At 42.8% G+C, this 19,448-nt stretch overlaps 2 protein-coding genes across 3 annotated transcripts in view; one reads left to right on the plus strand and one right to left on the minus strand.

Moving 5' to 3' along the window:
• The window catches only part of TRIM50 (tripartite motif containing 50), a 66,940-nt gene extending 52,416 nt beyond the window's left edge, over nt 1-14,524 (minus strand). The window contains exon 1 of the mRNA XM_077480610.1: nt 14,412-14,524. The gene's annotated coding sequence lies outside the window, so the exon portion shown is untranslated. The remainder of the gene's footprint in view (nt 1-14,411) is intronic.
• The window catches only part of FKBP6 (FKBP prolyl isomerase family member 6 (inactive)), a 271,222-nt gene continuing 265,205 nt past the window's right edge, over nt 13,432-19,448 (plus strand). For both annotated transcript variants that reach the window (XM_077480611.1, XM_077480614.1), the window contains exon 1: nt 13,432-13,561. In XM_077480611.1, the coding sequence (XP_077336737.1) occupies nt 13,466-13,561 (96 nt within the window). In that variant the 5' untranslated portion in view covers nt 13,432-13,465. The remainder of the gene's footprint in view (nt 13,562-19,448) is intronic.

Raw genomic sequence — 19,448 nt, forward strand, 5'->3', positions numbered from 1 at the left:
CATAGAATAACAGTGTACGTTCTTGTGCAAAAACATGAAATGAGATCAGCATACACAAAGTTTTGTTTTCCTTTCTTAAGCCCCACCCAATATCCTAAGTCAGAAGTATTGAAAGTAGCAGCAGGTTGATCTGGGTCAAAATTGCTATGAGTTTTGGACAGGATGCAAGAGGTTCAGTTATGTGCTTCTTTTATGTCTCAGAACTCCAGGGAATCGATCATACCATCCATTTTCTCACATATACACACCTGTCAACATGAGGAGAGCTTGAAACTACTACTGCAATAAGTGCAGTTCTACTACATGGAGTGGGATGGAGATGTCACTGATAGAGTCCTCAAGAAACATTTTTGGTTAATTAATACCAGAATACAATTGAAATATACGTTTTAATTTGACTTAAGGATCTGTTGCCCCCACCATGGACCCCCGCCCTTCTCATTCGCCCTCTTATTCCACTTCTTACTTTACCCCCCTTTTTTTTTTCTCTCTTCTCCCATTTCACACCTTCCCTCTCCCTTAGACAACATAGGGTGTCACTCTCCCCAGTTTCAAAAAATATTTTTTTTTTTTCTAAATATTTTATTTTTAAAAGGTATACGGTACAGTTTAATACATTGTATTTCATACATAACATATCCTGGAGGGTAACAACTTGAAAAATTTCAACATAAATCCGAAATTGTTATAAGAAGAAAAGTAGACCTCTTAAATGATAGCTTCAGTATATCATACAATCAGAAAAGTATTTTTTAGAACTAGGCTATCTCAAGGGGTTCTCCCTTCACATGCCCTTCAAGGGGCGAAGATCCACCAGTCCCCTCTGCACCCCTATCGGGATCAAACTTTGATATTTGAAGTATATGTGCATTCAGGAGGGCTACAGATGGGGACCTGAAAACCTGACAGTTAGTCACCTTAAGGATCAAATTGAAAATTTTGCTCCAAAAGGGGCAAATCCTAGGGCATTCCCACCATATGTGGGCCATTGACAATGAAAGTTGGCAGCCTCTATAACAAGTCGGATCTGCTGATGGGTATATGGCTGCTAATTTAGTGAGGGTGTAATACCACCTGGTTAAAACCTTGATATTACCTTCCATTAGGGATAAGTTTAGACTACCTTTAAGGGACTTTAAACCAAGCCTTATGCCAGGTGTCCAGATCCCAGCTGTATTGAAAATCAGTTTCCCAAGCTTCCATATAGGAAGATTTCGTTGTAGGGTGAGTGAGGGATGAGTATATCACAGAAATCACAGTCCCTTGTCCACTCACCATTTGAATGCATGTATATCTAAACCTGGGGGGGATTATTGAATAGGTGTGCAAGAGGACGTCCTGATGAGACAAGGGCTGGGTGATTCTTGAAGCTGTCCCAGAGCGCAAAGGATTGAGAAAGGGAAGGGACCATTATAGAGGGTAGTTTTTTGGGTGGACACAATAAAAGGTAATCGAGGGAAAAACGGGGAACTGCCTGACTTTCGATGTTGATCCAGTCCGGTTTTTCAAACTTGGAGTAAATCAGTGAGAGCTGTGCTAATCTTGCTGCTATACAATATTTGTGGAGATCAGGAAGACCGAGACCTCCTTTGCTTCTATGAAGGAACAAAGTGTTTTGGGGTATGCGATAGCCAGTGGATCCCCATATGTATTTGAGAATCTTGCTTTGAAGATTTTTCAGGTGATGTTTTTTGATCGTGATGGGAAGTGACCTGAAGTAATAAAAGAATTCTCGGGAGCAAGGTCATTTTGATTGAATTTATCCTGCCCAACCAAGAGAGTTCATGTTTGGACCAGGTTTTAAGATCGTTTTCTAATTTCTTATATAGTGGTGGGTTATTGTGTGTATAGAGAGTCTCTGTGCGAGCTGCCAGTGTAATACCTAGATACCTAATTGAGGTTTCATTCCATTCAAATTTGAACGATTGCTTCAGTAGTGAAACACTTGTGAGGGGGAGAGACATTAAGGGCCTGTGATTTTTCGTAACTAACTCTAAGACCTGATATCTTAGAAAAGTTATGTAGGACTTGGCATATATTCGGCAGTGAAATTAGCAGTGAAGTTACAAATAAAAAGATGTCATATGCAAATAGATCGCATTTATGAGTCTGGTCTCCCCAGGATACCCCCTTAATGTTTGGATTTTGATGAATATCTATTGCTAAAGTTTCAATAGCGATAGCAAATATGAGAGGGGAAAGCGGGCACCCTTGCCTGATGCCCCTCATTATATCTATTGGTTTATAGTAATGTCCTTGTAGGTGTATTAGTGCCCTAGGGTGAGAGTAGAGGGAGTGTGGTATAACCATGAAACGTTCCCCAAAACCTCAACGTTCTATGAGAGCGAATATATATGACCAAGACACTGTGTCAAAGGCCTTCTGGAGGTCTAAAGCTAGAAGAAGCCCCTATTGTCTCACTCCCTCCCCAGTTTGATTGGAGTATTGAGACCACATCTATTGCCCATCTTATTTGGTCTGGGCCTAGTCTGCCTGGGCTAAAGCCCACTTGATCTTTATGTATGTATTTATTGATAAAGGAAGCTAAACAGTTGGCTAGTATTTTTGTCATAATCTTCACATCATTATTTATGAGGGGAAATTGGGCGATAGTTATTAATTTCTTCAGGATTTTTGTCTCGTTTTGGGATAATTGTGATATAAGCTGTGTTGAGGTGGGTATCTAAGGGTTTGCCTTGTGTTTTATCATTACAATTTTTTGTTAAATGTGGTGCTAAGGTATCTGCAAAAGCCTTATAATAGGGAATGGATAAACCATCAAAAAATATTCTAACATGCTTTTTGGTGTGTGTTGACACCGTGGGTATGACTCCTCGCAGGCCATGTGTACAGGTTCTGAACTTTGTACTTTTTTCACTAGCCGCTATTTTGAGGTGTATGTACATGGGATTTAAAGAGGAAGTAAACCCTGATGGGTTTACTTCCTCTTTGTCTCCCTGCAAAGGTAAAGCATAATGGGCTACTAGGCATTGCATAGTAGCCCATTATGTGTCACTTACCTGACACAGGAGCCAGCGATGTCACCGCTGTCCCCTGTAGTCCGGAGCATCCATCTTCTTCCAGGTATCGCTGCCCTGGCCACTCACAGTGCCGGAGCAGCGATGACATCACTCCTGCGCATGCGCACAGGAGCCGCCACTAACGGCATATCGCCGTTAGCAGTGGCATGCTGCTAACGGAGATAGTGCGCCCGCCGCTGTCTACAGCGCATGCGCCATAGACAGCTGTCGCTGTCTTTTAGTAAATATCTCCTAAACCGTTTGGGTTTGGGAGATATTTCCTGGACCTACAGGTAAGCCTTAATCTAGGCTTACCTGTAGGTCAAAGTGGTTTGTAAGGGTCCCGGCCAATGTACATATACGGCCGGGTGGGAGCTCTCTACTTCTGAGTGGACATTCCTGAACGTCCATCAGAAGTAGGGGGATCGCGCGCGTGCCCGCGCAGTGGCGCGATCCCAATGCGCCGTGTCACCCGGACACGGCGCATCTCGGATCGACAGGAGGGCTCTGTGATTGGCCCTCCTGATCACATGACGGTCGTGTCAAATCATGGCCATCATGTGATGTAAACAAACAGCCGGTTGCTAGGCAGATCGCTGCAGCCGGCTGATGATCAGTGAATATGAGCTGTTTATTACAGCTTTTTACTTACTGATCACCAGTCTAGTGTAAAACACACAACACAGTATAAACACAATGTCCCCACATATGTCCCCAAAACACACATGTCCCCAAAACATACATGTCCCCAAATAATAAAAACACATGTCCCTAATAATAAAAACATGACCCCCACATATGTCCCACTAAAATCACATGTCCCAATGATTATCTGTACACATATGTCCGTGATCACCTGCACACATATGTACATGATCATTTGCGTACATATGTCCGTGATCACACAAACCAATTATTATAAACTTAACCAAATTTTTTTTACCAATGACATGTAGCAGAATACATTTTGGCTTAAATTTATGACAAAATTTGATTTTATTGGATTTCTTTTAAATAGAAAGAAGAAAATATTGTTTTTTTTCCAAATTTACGCTCTTTTTTCGCTTATATCACAAAAAATAAAAAACAAAGTCATTAATAAATAACACCAAAATAAAGCTCTATTTGTGCAAACAAAATGATAACAATTTAATCTGGGTACAACGTAGCATGACCGCGCAATTGTAATTGAAATTGTGAGAACACTGAAATCTGAAAATTGGGCTGGGAAGGAAGGGGGAGAAAGTGTCCTGTATTGTAGTGGTTAATGAGGTCTAACGCCTTTTATATCAATGGTAGTTTTGATTGGGAGGAAGCTTAAGTGCTAGTGACTGCTTTTTACTGCAGTGCAATTTTCTGTACACTCTTCTTTTATGGTTTTCTAAAATTGTGTTGCTGATGTGTGTTCTTCATGGCCTATTTATACCCATTCATATTGTCTTGTTGTATTGCATTATTTTGACGCATATCAATAAATTAAGAAATTAAAATAAATACAAGTTTTAAATGGACTGACCCCTTTAAGAGAGCAAGCCATTATTTATGGAAGAATTTTGCTTATGTATTAAAGTGGAACTCCAGCCATCTCAAGAATGTCTGCTGTGTGACCTAAGGTCTGGCAGATGCTGTCCCCTGTCAACTGTCTGACTTCAAAATTTGTCACCCAAATAGCATAGACTAATACCAAATAACACTGCACACTTGGTAGTTGTAAGATACGATGTGAGATCAGGCAGCTAACAGGACAACAATTGTAATACCTGTGCCCTCTTATCACTGGCACTTAATGTTTCAGGCTCAGATGAGGTAAAAGCAAAATGGCAAAGGGCAAATAGAAATCTTTCAGAAGAAAGGCTGCACAGTAACAGTTTAGCATTTTCTCACTTTAGGATTCTATATTCATATTCTTACTTTTTTTGTATTACTGTCTGTAGCCCTCTATCCTGATTTTCCTTCACTTGCTGTTAAAAAGACACAAAAGAAAGTGGGAGGAAATCTGGCCAAAATGATGCAGTTATCACAAGATGTCCCTTTCACACTCACAAATAGGGCTATTGGTGGATTCCTGCAGCAAGAATAATCAGATTCTTTTAATCTTTTTTTCTTCACAAAGATAGATAGAGATAGGATACTTTGACGTAATTGAAACTATACAGAAAATATACCCTACACATAATGATTCAGCAAGTATCGTTGAGGAATGGCGTTAGAATAAATAGAAACTGGGGTTGACTAACTGGTCTCAACTATCAATTGATTTGACTCATTGGTTAGGCGCATGGGAGGAAAATTTAGTAAGAGTAAAAATCGAATAAAATAAGAGAGGCAAGAAGAATAGCATTAATTTAAGCGGCTAAAGGTTGATTAGGAAACGTCAGCTTTCTCAGCGGCATTGTCTCTGATGCATGGAATGCAGGACAGCAGATAAAAGAGACTGAGTAGGTAGTGCTAGCAGAAGGGTGCAAAGATTGCTCCTATTAGGAGTCAGAAAGGGAAGAAACAAAAAGTTTAGTTTATATAAAGTAGGAGTGGTGAGTGTGGCGTGGGTAAGAGAAAGTGGTGTGACTCTGCAATACGCGATTCTATTGGAGTGAGTTTACTTGCACTGATGAATTCAAACAATCACTGGCAGTCTAACTGAGAAGATGTCACAGCAGCACCTAGGTGGGTCGACGAGGTCCTTGAATGTTTCCGCAATATTTATACAGTGAATGTGGCCGATGCCTCTCCCTGTGGCTTAGCGGGAGTGGGCCCCCGCAGATTGTACCCTACCCTTCCTCCTGCTTTCCTTCCTTTTCCACACCCCTCACCCCTTTTTTTTTCTTTTTTCTTCTTTTCCTCCTTCCTTCATGACCCTTTGTAAGTACTCTTCTCCCCTAACTACTGCTTGGAGGCAGAGGGGTCTCTCCAATAACCGAAAGACACAACCCATGGTGGGTACATAGATTTCCCCCTTATTGAGACAGACCTCTAGCCCTCTCCCCACTCCCTCACAATTGTATTTTCTGCTATTATGACTTAAGTGCTGTACACATGGGCCGAATATCAGCTGGTTCAATATGAAAAAAATGAACGGCAGCCGGTCCAAAAAAAGGTCATGAAGGAAAAAGATCTGTTTATCGGCACCTGATCGGCGCTCTCAGACAATTTTACTATCAGAACACAATAGTACAGCAGGAGAAATCGCTGTACTAAAGTTGGCTTGTTAGTGCAGTGGCTCTTGTTAGTGCAGTGGCTCCTCCTGTGCGCCTCTGTTTTTTTCCTCTCGGCCTGCTGGGTTGAACGAAAAAATAAACCATTATTGTGTACCAGGCTTAAGGTTAAGTAATGTACCTCGATTTCTGTGCAGCCTCACATACATTCTCACATGACATTCTAGCTTCTACTGCCTTTTGAGGCCTCCCTTCTTATCCTAGCAATTTACACAATGTTTCATATTACCTGTTATGTATGGATTGGTTCTTTTTACCAACTTTCTTCTGATCATTTCTTTCATATTCTTGCCTTTGTATATGTGTTATAAAAATTATAAATAAAGAATTCTAAATAAGAAAATTGGAGAAAATGGTGTGAAGAGGAGAAAGGAAATTGGGGTTGTGGGAAGTCCTGCCTGGTATATTTGCTCAGTGAATGCTCCCGTTAATTATAAAGAGAGTAGGATATTTTCAAAGTTAACATGTAGACCATGTTCCAGCCAAGGACACCATGTTTTCAAACATTTAGAATAAGAAATAGCAGATTCTAGCAGTTGGAATCACAAGTGTGTGTGAACAGCTGCAGCAGCTCAGCCTGTACAAAGCAACAACAGCTGTGAGGACCTGTGCCTGTCTGCTAATGTTCTTATGTGTCCATAAATCCAGTGGTTACCTGTGGCTAAGGATAGATGACCAGCCCTGGATGCAGACAGGTTGCCTCCAGGACTGATCAACTTTGACAAAACGCCTTGGGTCATAGACATGCCTGGCGGCCTGCTTGGCCCTGAAATGTTGCACTTTTTTGCTGTGATGTGATCCCTGAATAAAACTGCCTGTATGTTCATCCATGATGTGCTTGTAAATGTACATTGATGTGGTTGTTGCTTCTTTTGCTCTCTATTCCAGGAACTTGTAATATGGGATTATCGATGATCATCTGCTCATAACCCCAGGTAACCAGCAGTGGCTCCTGTCAGCCTCTGATTGCTTTTTGCAAGCAGAGTTGCCGTAGCTGTTCTCTTCTGCCTCTGATTCCAGCTGCAGAAATCTGCAAATTCTTCCTGCAGGAAACTGCTAACAGCCCTATTTGCTTTGGTGTGAATGAGGCCTAATGTAGGATTTTCCCTTCATCTGCTGAGGTGTCAACATTATAATATTGAGGTGCCAACATCAAAACATCAAAATATTGAATTTCCCCTCAACCCAGTGGGGACACAGACAGTAATAAAAACTTGACGAGGTTTCTAACACTTACCCAAAACTCAAACACTTAAGAATAAACTATAAAAAAATACACTTTAAGTCAAACTGCTTACTCTTTCCTGCCCAGTGTTGGGTTTATCCTGCATTATCAGTATGCCCTCATCTTAGTAAATTATAGCACACCAAGAAAATTTTAAGTGGTTGGAAACCCTTACATATACCCTGTAAAGTGACTGGCTTCAGGTGATACACAGACATGAAACAAATCCTCCTACATAAGTTGTATTAATTAATTGCAATCTTCTCTTCTCTACAGTAGTTCATTTATACAGCTTTTCTGAGCTTTCAGAAAGCAGGAAGCTAAAGCTACCCTCATTGAGGAGAGCTAAGAGCTGATTGGAGGGAATGGACCCCCCCCCCCCCCCCCGTCATACAACACACAGTAACAGAGCTGAGGCAAATAGCAGAGAAACAAGGCAGTGGCTAGAAAGGACACAGTGCTCTGGATGGAGACAAGCACACACACTATAGAGCAGGGGTCCCAAACTGGCAGCCCTTTAGCTGTTGCAAAACTCCAATTCCCATGAGTCATTGCAAGGCTGAACGTTACAGGAATGACTCTCATAGGCAGAGGCATTATTATGGGACTTGTAGTTCTGCAACAGCTAGAGGGCCACCAGTTTGAGGCTAGGGATGAGCCGAACACCCCCCCTCCCCCCCCTGGTTTGGTTCGCAGCAGAACATGCGAACAGGCAAAAAATTTGTTTTAACCACTTTCAGACCGGACCATTTTGCTGGTAAATGACCAGAGGTCTTTTTACACTTTGGCACTGCGCTGCTTTAACTGGTAATTGCGCGGTCATGCAATGTTGTACCCAAACAAAATTTGCGTCCTTTTCTTCCCACAAATAGAGCTTTCTTTTGATGGTATTTGATTGCCTCTGCGATTTTTATTTTTTGCGATATAAACGTAAAAAGACCGCAAATTTTGAAAAAAAATGATATTTTCTACTTTTTGTTATTAGAAAAATCCAATAAACTCAATTTTAGTCATACATTTAGGCCAAAATGTATTCAGCCACATGTCTTTGGTAAAAAAAAAGTCAATAATTGTATATTTATTGGTTTGCGCAAAAGTTGTCACATCTACAAACTAAGGTACGTTTTCTGGAATTTACGCAGCTTTTAGTTTACGACTGCCTATCTCATTTCTTGAGGTGCTAAAATGGCAGGGCAGTACAAAACCCCCCCAAATGACCCCATTTTGGAAAGTAGACCCCCTAAGGAAATTGATAAGAGGCATGTTGAGCCCATTGAATATTTTATTTTTTTGCCTCAAGCGATTGAATAATGACAAAAAAAAAAATTTTTTTTTTTTTTTACACAAAGTTGTCACTAAATGATATATTGCTCACACATGCTATGGGCGTATGTGAAATGACACCCCAAAATAAATTCTGCTGCTTCTCCTGAGTATGGGGATACCACATATGTGGGACTTTTTGGGAGCCTAGCCGCGTACGGGGCCCCGAAAACCAAGCACCGCCTTCAGGCTTTCTAAGGGCGTACATTTTTGAGTTCACTTCTCACTACCTATTACAGTTTTGAAGGCCATAAAATGCCAAGATGGCACAAAACCCCCACAAATGACCCCATTTTAGAAAGTAGACACCCCAAGCTATTTGCTGAGAGGCATGTTGAGTTCATGGAATATTTTATATTTTGCCACAAGTTGCGGGAAAATTACAAACTTTTTTTTTTTTTTTTTTTTTTAACAAAGTTGTCACTAAATGATATATTGCTCACGCATGCCATGGGCATATGTGAAATGACACCCCAAAATAAATTCTGCTGCTTCTCCTGAGTATGGGGATACCACATATGTGGGACTTTTTGGGAGCCTAGCCGCGTACGGGGCCCCGAAAACCAAGCACCGCCTTCAGGCTTTCTAAGGGCGTAATTTTTTGATTTCACTCCTCACTACCTATTACAGTTTTGAAGGCCATAAAATGCCAAGATGGCACAAAACCCCCACAAATGACCCCATTTTAGAAAGTAGACACCCCAAGCTATTTGCTGAGAGGCATGTTGAGTCCATGGAATATTTTATATTTTGCCACAAGTTGCGGGAAAATTACAAACTTTTTTTTTTTTTTTTTTTTTTTCACAAAGTTGTCACTAAATGATATATTGCTCACGCATGCCATGGGCATATGTGAAATGACACCCCAAAATAAATTCTGCTGCTTCTCCTGAGTATGGGGATACCACATATGTGGGACTTTTTGGGAGCCTAGCCGCGTACGGGGCCCCGAAAACCAAGCACCGCCTTCAGGCTTTCTAAGGGCGTTACAGTTTTGAAGGCCATAAAATGCCAAGATGGCACAAACCCCCCCCAAATGACCCCATTTTGGAAAGTAGACACCCCTAAATTTAGGGGTACACTAGTGAGACTAGGTAATAAATGGCGGGTGCCCTGAAACTATAAAAAAATAACTAACCAACCAGCGTCACCTGTAACAGTTATATGGTGATCACTGGTGAAAGGGTTAACTAGGGGGCAATTAGGGGGCTTTATGCGGTAGTATATGGGGGTCCCTGGCGCTATAAAAAGCTGCAGCGAACCTAAATACCTACCTGCCTAACTAGCGTCACCTGTGACACTAATACGGCGATCAGAAAAACGATCGCTTATTAGGCTGGGTTCACACTGGAGCGATGCGGGAACGCCACGAATGCGCGGCGGGTTCCCGCATCGCATGCCTCCCGGCGGCAGTTCACACTGCCCTATGCGAACTGCTGGGAGTGTCAGTGAAATGTTACTGACACCCCCAGATCAGTTCGCATATCGCAGTGCGATCTGCAAACTCGGATCGCATGGTGTGAACACCCATGCGATCCGATTCTGCTGCGGGCCAAAAAAAGGGTCCCGTGCGAATTTGCGGCGGGTGCGGCGGGTGCGGCGAATGGCTGAACTCGAATCGCACAGAGATCGGATGTGATTTGCACTGCAGTGCGGTGCGAATCACATCCGTTCTCATAAACCGCTGCAATGTGAACCCAGCCTTAGTGACACTGGCGACGGGGGGTGATCACGGGGTTAAACCTTTATTGGGGGGGTTAGGGGGGTACCTTAGAACTAAAGGGGGCTAACCCTAACTGCCCTAACAGTTATTAGTCACAAATGACACCCGCCGGGTGATCAGGGGGTTAAACCTTTATTAGGTAATAAATGGCGGGTGCCCTGAAACTATAAAAAAATAACTAACCAACCAGCGTCACCTGTAACAGTTATATGGTGATCACTGGTGAAAGGGTTAACTAGGGGGCAATCAGGGGGCTTTATGCGGTAGTATATGGGGGTCCCTGGCGCTATAAAAAGCTGCGGCGAACCTAAATACCTACCTGCCTAACTAGCGTCACCTGTGACACTAATACGGCGATCAGAAAAATGATCGCTTATTAGGCTGGGTTCACACTGGAGCGATGCGGAAACGCCGCGAATCCGCGGCGGGTTCCCGCATCGCATGCCTCCCGGCGGCAGTTCACACTGCCCTATGCGAACTGCTGGGAGTGTCAGTGAAATGTTACTGACACCCCCAGATCAGTTCGCATATCGCAGTGCGATCTGCAAACTCGGATCGCATGGTGTGAACACCCATGCGATCCGATTCTGCTGCGGGCCAAAAAAAGGGTCCCGTGCGAATTTGCGGCGGGTGCGGCGGGTGTGGCGGGTGCGGCGGGTGCGGCGAATGGCTGAACTCGAATCGCACAGAGATCGGATGTGATTTGCACTGCAGTGCGGTGCGAATCACATTCGTTCTCATAAACCGCTGCAATGTGAACCCAGCCTTAGTGACACTGGCGACGGGGGGTGATCACGGGGTTAAACCTTTATTGGGGGGGTTAGGGGGGTACATTAGAACTAAAGGGGGCTAACTCTAACTGCCCTAACAGTTATTACAGTCACAAATGACACCAATGCAAAAAAAAAAAAAAAAAAAAAAAAAATGACATTGGTGTCACTGTGACTGGGGGGCAGGGGTAATTGGGGGGGTGATCGGGGGGTAAAGGGGGGGTGTGAGTGTGCCTGGCATGTTCTACTGTGTGTGTGAGTGTTGGTGCAACTTACTGATCCGCTCTCCTCCGTGTCAGAACGAAAAATACCGACACGGAGGAGAGAATACATCACTTCCTCTCCTGTGTTTACATTACAGGAGAGGAAGTGATGTCACCGGGGATTTCTATTCGTCGGGAGCGATCGCGAGGGGGTGGCCATGAATGAATGGCCGTCCCCTCGTCCGGGATCGCTCCCGTACGAATACCGACCGCCGCAGGCACCGGGCGGGGGCCCGATCGGGCCCCCGACCCGCGGGAGGCAAGGGACGTACATGTATGTCCTTATGCCTGCCCGTGCCATTGTACCGACGTACATCGGCGTGCGGCGGTCGGCAACTGGTTAAACACGCAAACACCGTTAAAGTCTATGGGACACGAACATGAATTATCAAAAGTGCTAATTTTAAAGGCTTATATGCAAGTTATTGTCATAAAAAGTGTTTGGGGACCTGGGTCCTGCCCCAGGGGACATGTATCAATGCAAAAAAAGTTTTACAAGCAGGCGTTTTTTCCGGGAGCAGTGATTTTAATAATGCTTAAAGTGAAACAATAAAAGTGAAATATTCCTTTAAATTTTGTACCTGGGGGGTGTCTATAGTATGCCTCTAAAGTGGCGCATGTTTCCCCTGTTTAGAACAGTCTGAGAGCAAAATTAAATTTCTAAAGGAAAAAATATTCATTTAAAAGTACTCGCGCTTATAATGTATTGTCGGTCCTGGCAATACATATAAAAGTCATTGAAAAAAAACGGCATGGGATTCCCCCACAGTCCATTACTAGGCCCTTTGGGTCTGGTATGAATATTAAGGGGAACCCCAAATCAAAATGAAAAAAAATGGCGTGGAGGTCCCCCTCAAAATCCATATTTTAAGGGGACCCTGCCATTTTTTTTTTACATTTTGGTTTGGGGTTCCTCTTGTTGCCAGACCCTTATCCGAGCACACAACCTGGCAGGCCGCAGGAAAAGAGGGGGGATGAGAGAGCGCACCCCCCCTCCTGAACCGTACCAGGCAACATGTTACGGTGCTTTGTGTTAGCCCCCCAAAGCACCGTGTCCCCATGTTGATGGGGACAAGGGCCTCATCCCCACGACCCTTGCCTGGTGGTTGTGGGGATGGTTGTGGGGGTCTGCGGGTGAGGGGTTTATTGGAATCTGGAAGCCCCCTTTAACAAGGGGACCCCCAGAACCCCCTAAAAAAGTGTGAAAATTGTAAAAATTACATGATTTGGCTTGGGACAAGTCCTTTATTAAAAAAAAAAAATGTCCCACAAAGCCTTCTTCTCTTGCTCCACCGATGGACCGAAAAAGAAAAAAAAACGTGACCGACCCGCCTCCTTTTATAACTGAGGGCGGGGCCACACGTGACGTTCCCGGGTGACCCCACCCCACCTTTCGCACGGGGACTTCTCTATGGCTTCCCCATAGTCAGAGGGGGTGGGGCCACCCCGGAAACATAAACAGGGGGCCCGCCCCTTCTGAGGCCCCACACACACAGTATAATTCACTATTTTGCTTATATGATGTAGTCTAGTTAACAAATTTGTAGCACATTACTAATGATCACTTCTTTCTGGGTTTCTTTATTTCATATTGAATTTTAAGTGGTATTAAAGCCTGAAGGTTTTTTTACCTTCATTTATTCTTTGCATGAAGGTAAAAAACATTCAGTATGCAGTGCCCACATAGCCTCCCTAATACTTTCCCGTGCCCAAACCTCGTCCACCGATGTGCATGAAAGCTGGTATCTCAGCTGTCTGCTCCTCATTGGCTGAGAGACAGCAGTGGGAGCCATTGGTTTCTCCTGCTGTCAATCACAGCCAGTGAGGAGGGAGGGGGGCGGGGCTGAGTCCTATTCCGTGTGTCTTATGGAAAATCACAGCGGGCTCGGAAGCAAGCATGTGCATACCCATAGCAAGCGGCTTGCTATTATGGTGGCACTCAGGACAAGGAGGAGCCCAGAGAGCCAGCAGAGGACCATGGACGAGAATCGTTGCTGCTCTGTGCAAAACCACAGCACAGAGCAGGTAAATATAACATGCTCATCAGTTTAAAAATCATTATTAATGTGTTTAATTCTTTTCACATTTCATTTTATTCTGTCAAAAAGGCTGCAAAAAATTATAGCAAGTTCACCGGCTCCAGCTGCAGCCAAGAGCTTGTTTCAACCATTTGAAAACCAGGCCATTTATAAATCATTTAAAGAATTAGTCTACCCAAAACGGATGTCTGTGTTTTGCAAGGTTTTGAAAATTTCAGGGCAAACAGGTTTGATTCAAGAAACAAAAGAGACTTGAATTCAATATTTGCCAAGTTGATAAAGTCTCTGTACTTTTCTACGTATCGCATTTTTATCATTATATTTGTTCCCTTCTCTCACAGCAGTGGGAGTTGTCAGGGAATTAAGATTTTAGTTTTCGTGTTATATATTTTACATGAACTTTAACGGCAAATCTCCAATAAACGAATCAATGTGCAAAAAAAACACTAATTATAATAAAACATACAAAGCAATATCACTGATTGGATAACAGCTATGCTATTTAACAGCTATAATTTGAAATAAGGTTTTACATTTTAATGATGAAAATTGAAATTTGGTTAGCTGCTGTGGGCAGAGGAACATCATTGTTCTGAACATCTGAACTACTGGGTAATAAAGTTTTGAAGCATATTTATTTGCTAAAATGCTATGGAAAGATGCAATTAAAACACAAGAGTGATAGAAAATCTAGCATAAAATACTAAGTGCTTGGATATTTGATGTTGAAAATTAAAGCATACTTTCCTATTCAAGACATACAAACTATTAGACAGCTCATTATGATTTTATGCTTCTATGAGTGGCGCATTCATTTCTATAGTCCAGAAACATACCTGTTTTCCCGAGAAGCAGCCAAACAGCAGGAATGTGTGTTATACTTCTGCGTATTGACTCTGCTACCTTCTTATCTGCTGGTCATATGAGGTGTGCTTCATATACTTGTTCTAGAGGTAAGGAGGTACCAAGAGGAACAATCGGATTGGATAACACCAAGCGAATATTAACTATGAAACATCTCTTTATGTAAACAGTAGAATATTAATTTTAGCAATAGAATTAGGGGTGTGTCTGTGATAAAACTTGAGAATGCAGCTTGTAGAAGGAAGAAAATACGGAAAGTTAAAATATTTTATGAATAGGTAATATTTTTTCATTTATTTCAAGAGTATCTACTATCCAATATATTTTTTTATGTTAATTACTTCAGCCCCAGAAGATTTTACCCCCTTAATGGCCAGAGCATTTTTTGTTGAGTTTCTTTAACTGACAATTGCACAAATGTGCGACGTTGCACCCAAACAAAATTTATGTCCCTTTTGTCTCACAAATATAGCATTCTTTTGGTGGTATTTAATCACCTCTGTGGTTTTAATTTTTTGCACTATAAACAAAAAAAAGACAATTTTGAGAAAAAAGCAATATTGTTTGCTTTTTGCTATAATAAATATCCCCAAAAAATATATTAAAAAAAATGTCTTCATCAGTATATTTGGTTATATTCTGCTCTTAGGTGTGGGCTGGGCTGCTGCCTCCCTTGAGGTGATCCCAACTGGAACCCCCTTTGTGACAGGAGGGCCTGTGGAATCCAGAATCCCTTTGAAAGGCTGGGAAACCCTTGTTTCAGCTCCCCATGCACCTTCTATGTCTAATTTACCCTGTGTCCATTAGACACACAGGGTAACTGAGAAAATATGACTTGGATTACTTAAAATGGGAGAGTAATATTTATCCACAATATCTCCCAGAATATATATACAGACTATTATTGGTTTGTTTGATTCTGAACCCAACACATTGAACATTGAAAGAGCTGATAACATTGGCCTCTGTACAATGTAGGATATGGGCCGACTCCTACTGGAGCTCCTGCTATTGTGAGAAGGTGTCCTGTGTTTATACTTATGATAATGTATAATCTACTGTGTGAAGCTCGGTGGCAGGTGTATTTGTTAGAGTAATATGAGCAGGAGGGGGGATGTTCAGCAACCAAACGAGTATTGCCTTGTTTGTTGTTGTCAGCGGTTGGAATATCTGATATCTATTTACAGACTGGGAGGAAGCGGTATATGACAAAAGCACTCAAGTGGAGTGTGGGACGTTTCGTTACACCCCTGAAAATAATTTTTATAGGTATAGGGTTGGTGGCGCAGCCCGTCACCCGAAGAGTGATCCTCCACAGTGAACCACTCTTTCCGGGTAAGTGTGCAAGCAGGGAGGGTGTTTTTCACCCTCCCTACTCCCAAAAGTGAACCACTATTTGGGTCACTAATCTCAGGTGGAAAGAGGGGGTAAGGAGTGTTTTCCGTGTTCTCTTTACCAAATAATTTTTATGTATTGGTTTGTGCTCATTTACTTAATAATATTTTATCCCTGTGATTACTTTGCACTTTAAAAATAAATGTTGTGATATTTTCTTATCTGGTCTGCATGTGCTTTCTGGTTAAATCGAAAATCTCCCACATGAAGACCCTGAACATGCGTGACTAATAATTGCTTGTGAAAGATATAAACACAATCTTAATGATAATGGAGAATAAACTTAAAAAAAATCCAATAAAAATAAAAAACAGAAAATGAAATGAAAGTAATAATGAAAGTCCAGTAAAAGATTCCTTAAAGAAAGGAATCTGGTACAACCTTGAATAAATACGATGCTGGGAATCAAAGGAAACACAGGCAGCCAATCACATGAGCTGGAAGAAACACTGATAAAAGCCTGTTGCTTCCGGCTCATGTGATTAGCTGCCTGCGTTTCCTTTGATTCCCAGCACTAGGAATATATAGGCACATATATTTTCAAAGTGCAAAGTAATCACAGGGTCAAAAAATAATATTAAATAAAAGAGCACAAAAAAATACATAAAAATTATTTGGTAAAGAGAACATGGAGAACACTCCTTAACCCCATTTTCCACCTAGGATTGCACACTCACCTGGAAAGAGTGGTTCACTGTGGAGGATCACTCTTTGGGTGAAAATAATCAGTAGGGCCGATATGTATTCTACATATTTTTGGTAAAAAAAAACAAAAAAACGCAATAAATGTGATTGGTTTGCGCAAAAGGCATACAAAACAGGGAATAGATTTATGGCATTTTTATTATTAATTTTTTTTCCCCAGTAATGGCGGTGATCTGGGATTTTTATCGGGACTGCGACATTTTGGCGGACAGATCGGACACTTTTGACACTATTTTGGGACCATTGACATTTATACAGTTATCAGAGCTAAAAATAGCCACTGATTACTGTATAAATGTCACTGGCAGGGAAGGGGTTAAACACTAGCTGGTGATCAAGGGGTTACATCTGTTCTTACTGTAGGGGGGATGGGCTCACTAGGACATGACAGAGATCACGGCTTCCGAGGACAGGGAGCAGTAGTTCCCTGTCATGTCACTAGGCAGAACAGGGAAATGCCTTGTTTACATAGGGCTCTCCCTGTTCTGCTTCTTTTTGCCGCTGCCGTCTATGTAGAAAGTGAGCCATACAACGTGCACTTTCTACATAGACAGCAGCGGCCGGCGGGATTTTTAACAAAGCGATCTGTGATCATTGTTATGTGAGTAGCATTCTTTTTAATAAATCAACTGTCAATACATACTACACCATGGATGTGTCTTTTCCTCATTATACATAACGTGGACATAATACCAGCGGAAGAGCAGGCGTCTCCCAGGACAACATCAAGCCAATGCCAGAGAGCAGCACAGTGGCTCATACTGTGGAGGCTGGTCCACCCCAATAGGGGTAAGATTTCTGGTGAGGGTAATCACATTACTATTCAGTGTGAAGCGCACCGGGAGAAGCTGTTTGTTTTATGAAGATAATCATCATTCGTTTTTGTGCACAATCCACTTTTGTTCATTTACAACTGCGGGACTTTCACTTATTGTCATTTTTTGATGTTATTACCACTTTGTGTTTATGAATTTTATCTATTAATTTCATTCAGGAGATTGTTGCTTGATTTGTCCAAATATTAAATTAAGCACTTTATATATGATATTTATAGTGATCTAGGCACTTAGAGCAGCACGGTCCTCCTTTTTTTCATTTAGCATTTTTGGGATTTCTTTGTTTTTTGTGTTTCACATTATCAGTTTATTATTTGCCAGCACGCTGACAATTTTTCACATATATGTTTTTTTTCCACTAATATTTTAAAGGAATAGCGCCACATCTACCCCCCCCCCCTCTTCTTTACAAAAATAAATGGTTCAACTCACCATAATGCAGAATCAGTGGGAGCCCTGAGGGTGTCACTTGCCACGTCGCCTGCCACCAAATACGGATTGTCACTTGCCACACACTGCGCATTGTCACTTGCCACGTCGCTTGCCACACACTGCACATTGTCACTTGCCACGTCACTTTTAACCAAATGCGGATTGTCACTTGCCACATGACCTGCCACACATTACGGATTGTCACTTGCCACACTTTGCAGATTGTCACTTGCCCCTTCGCCTGCCACACATTGCGGATTGTCACTTTCACGTAGCCTGACACACATTGCAGATTGTCACTTGCCACGTAGCCTGCCACACATTGCGGATTGTCACTTGCCAGGTAGCCTGCCACACATTACGGATTGTCACTTGCAACGCAGCCTGCCACACATTGCGCATTGTCACTTGCCACGTCACCTGCCACACATTGCAGATTGTCACTTGCCACGTAGCTTGCCACAGGTTGCGGATTGTCACTTGCCACATAGCCTGCCACACGTTGCAGACTGTCACTTGCCACGTAGCCTGCCACACATTGCGGATTGTCACTTGCCACGTCGCCTGCCATACGTTGCAGATTGTCACCTGCTGTGTCTCTGGTCTTTTGCTGTGTCCCAGAGTGAAGTTAGGCAGCAGAGAGATAATGTAATCTCTCTGCTGCCCACTGCTTCCCGCACAGTGCAGAACTGCAGAGATGCAGGGCAGTGAGAGATGATGTCATCTCCCTGCTCCCCTGCCTGCCGGCTTCCTGATTGGCCAGCAGCCCACTCACACACTGAGCCGCCCAGCTGCCCCCCCACTCACCCGCGCTGTCACCTGCGGACCACCCGCCCGCGCTGTCACCCACGGAACCCACCCGCGGAACCGCCCGCCCATGCTGTCACCCGCGGAACTGCTCGCCTGCGCTGTCACCCGCGGAACGGCCAGCCCGTGAAACCGCCGACCCGTGGTGTCACCCGACGCATTCTCGGAGGGGGCAATTGCCCTGTTGCCCCCCCCTGGATCTGCCCCTGGTTCACACATGCTCAAAATTTGTTTGTCAACATGGACATGAGCTCAGTTGAAGATCAGCACCACATCCCGCTGAAAGTAATATACACAAAGGAAAAAGAGTTGGAACTTTAAGTGCTGAAACCTCCTATTCAAATAATTATCCATACAACATCATACATTTAAAATGGACTTTTTATTAAATTCCATAAAAAAGTTTGTCTATTAAAAGTAATAGACACCCCTTAAAAACATGAAAAGTTCATCACAACTCAATAGTGTACCAAAAGACCCCCCCAGACATAGCAATTCCTCCCCAAGGAAAGAGGTAACCAATAGTCATATAGAGATTACACTATGCACATAGCAAAGTAATATATCACATGAGGGAGGAAAAACGCAAACCAACGCATTTTGCCTTGTTGGCTTTCTCAGGGGCTTGAAAGGGGATGATACAATAGAGTTATTGGTAATGAATCCATTCAAATCATTACAGGCTTTTCCCAGAATCATGTTCAATTTTTAAAAAATCCTACAGCGCCATTGTCATCTTTTGAAAGATGATTCAATAGTTGCCAAATATATTGGTGATAGACCTCTCAAGTGACCTATCAGAGGGCAAAGGCCCCACAGCCATCTTAATAAAAT

Source organism: Lithobates pipiens, unplaced genomic scaffold, assembly GCF_037356315.1.
Source record: "Lithobates pipiens isolate NorthernLeopardFrog02 unplaced genomic scaffold, aLitPip1_a1.2 Scaffold_16, whole genome shotgun sequence".
Lineage (NCBI taxonomy): Eukaryota > Metazoa > Chordata > Amphibia > Anura > Ranidae > Lithobates > Lithobates pipiens.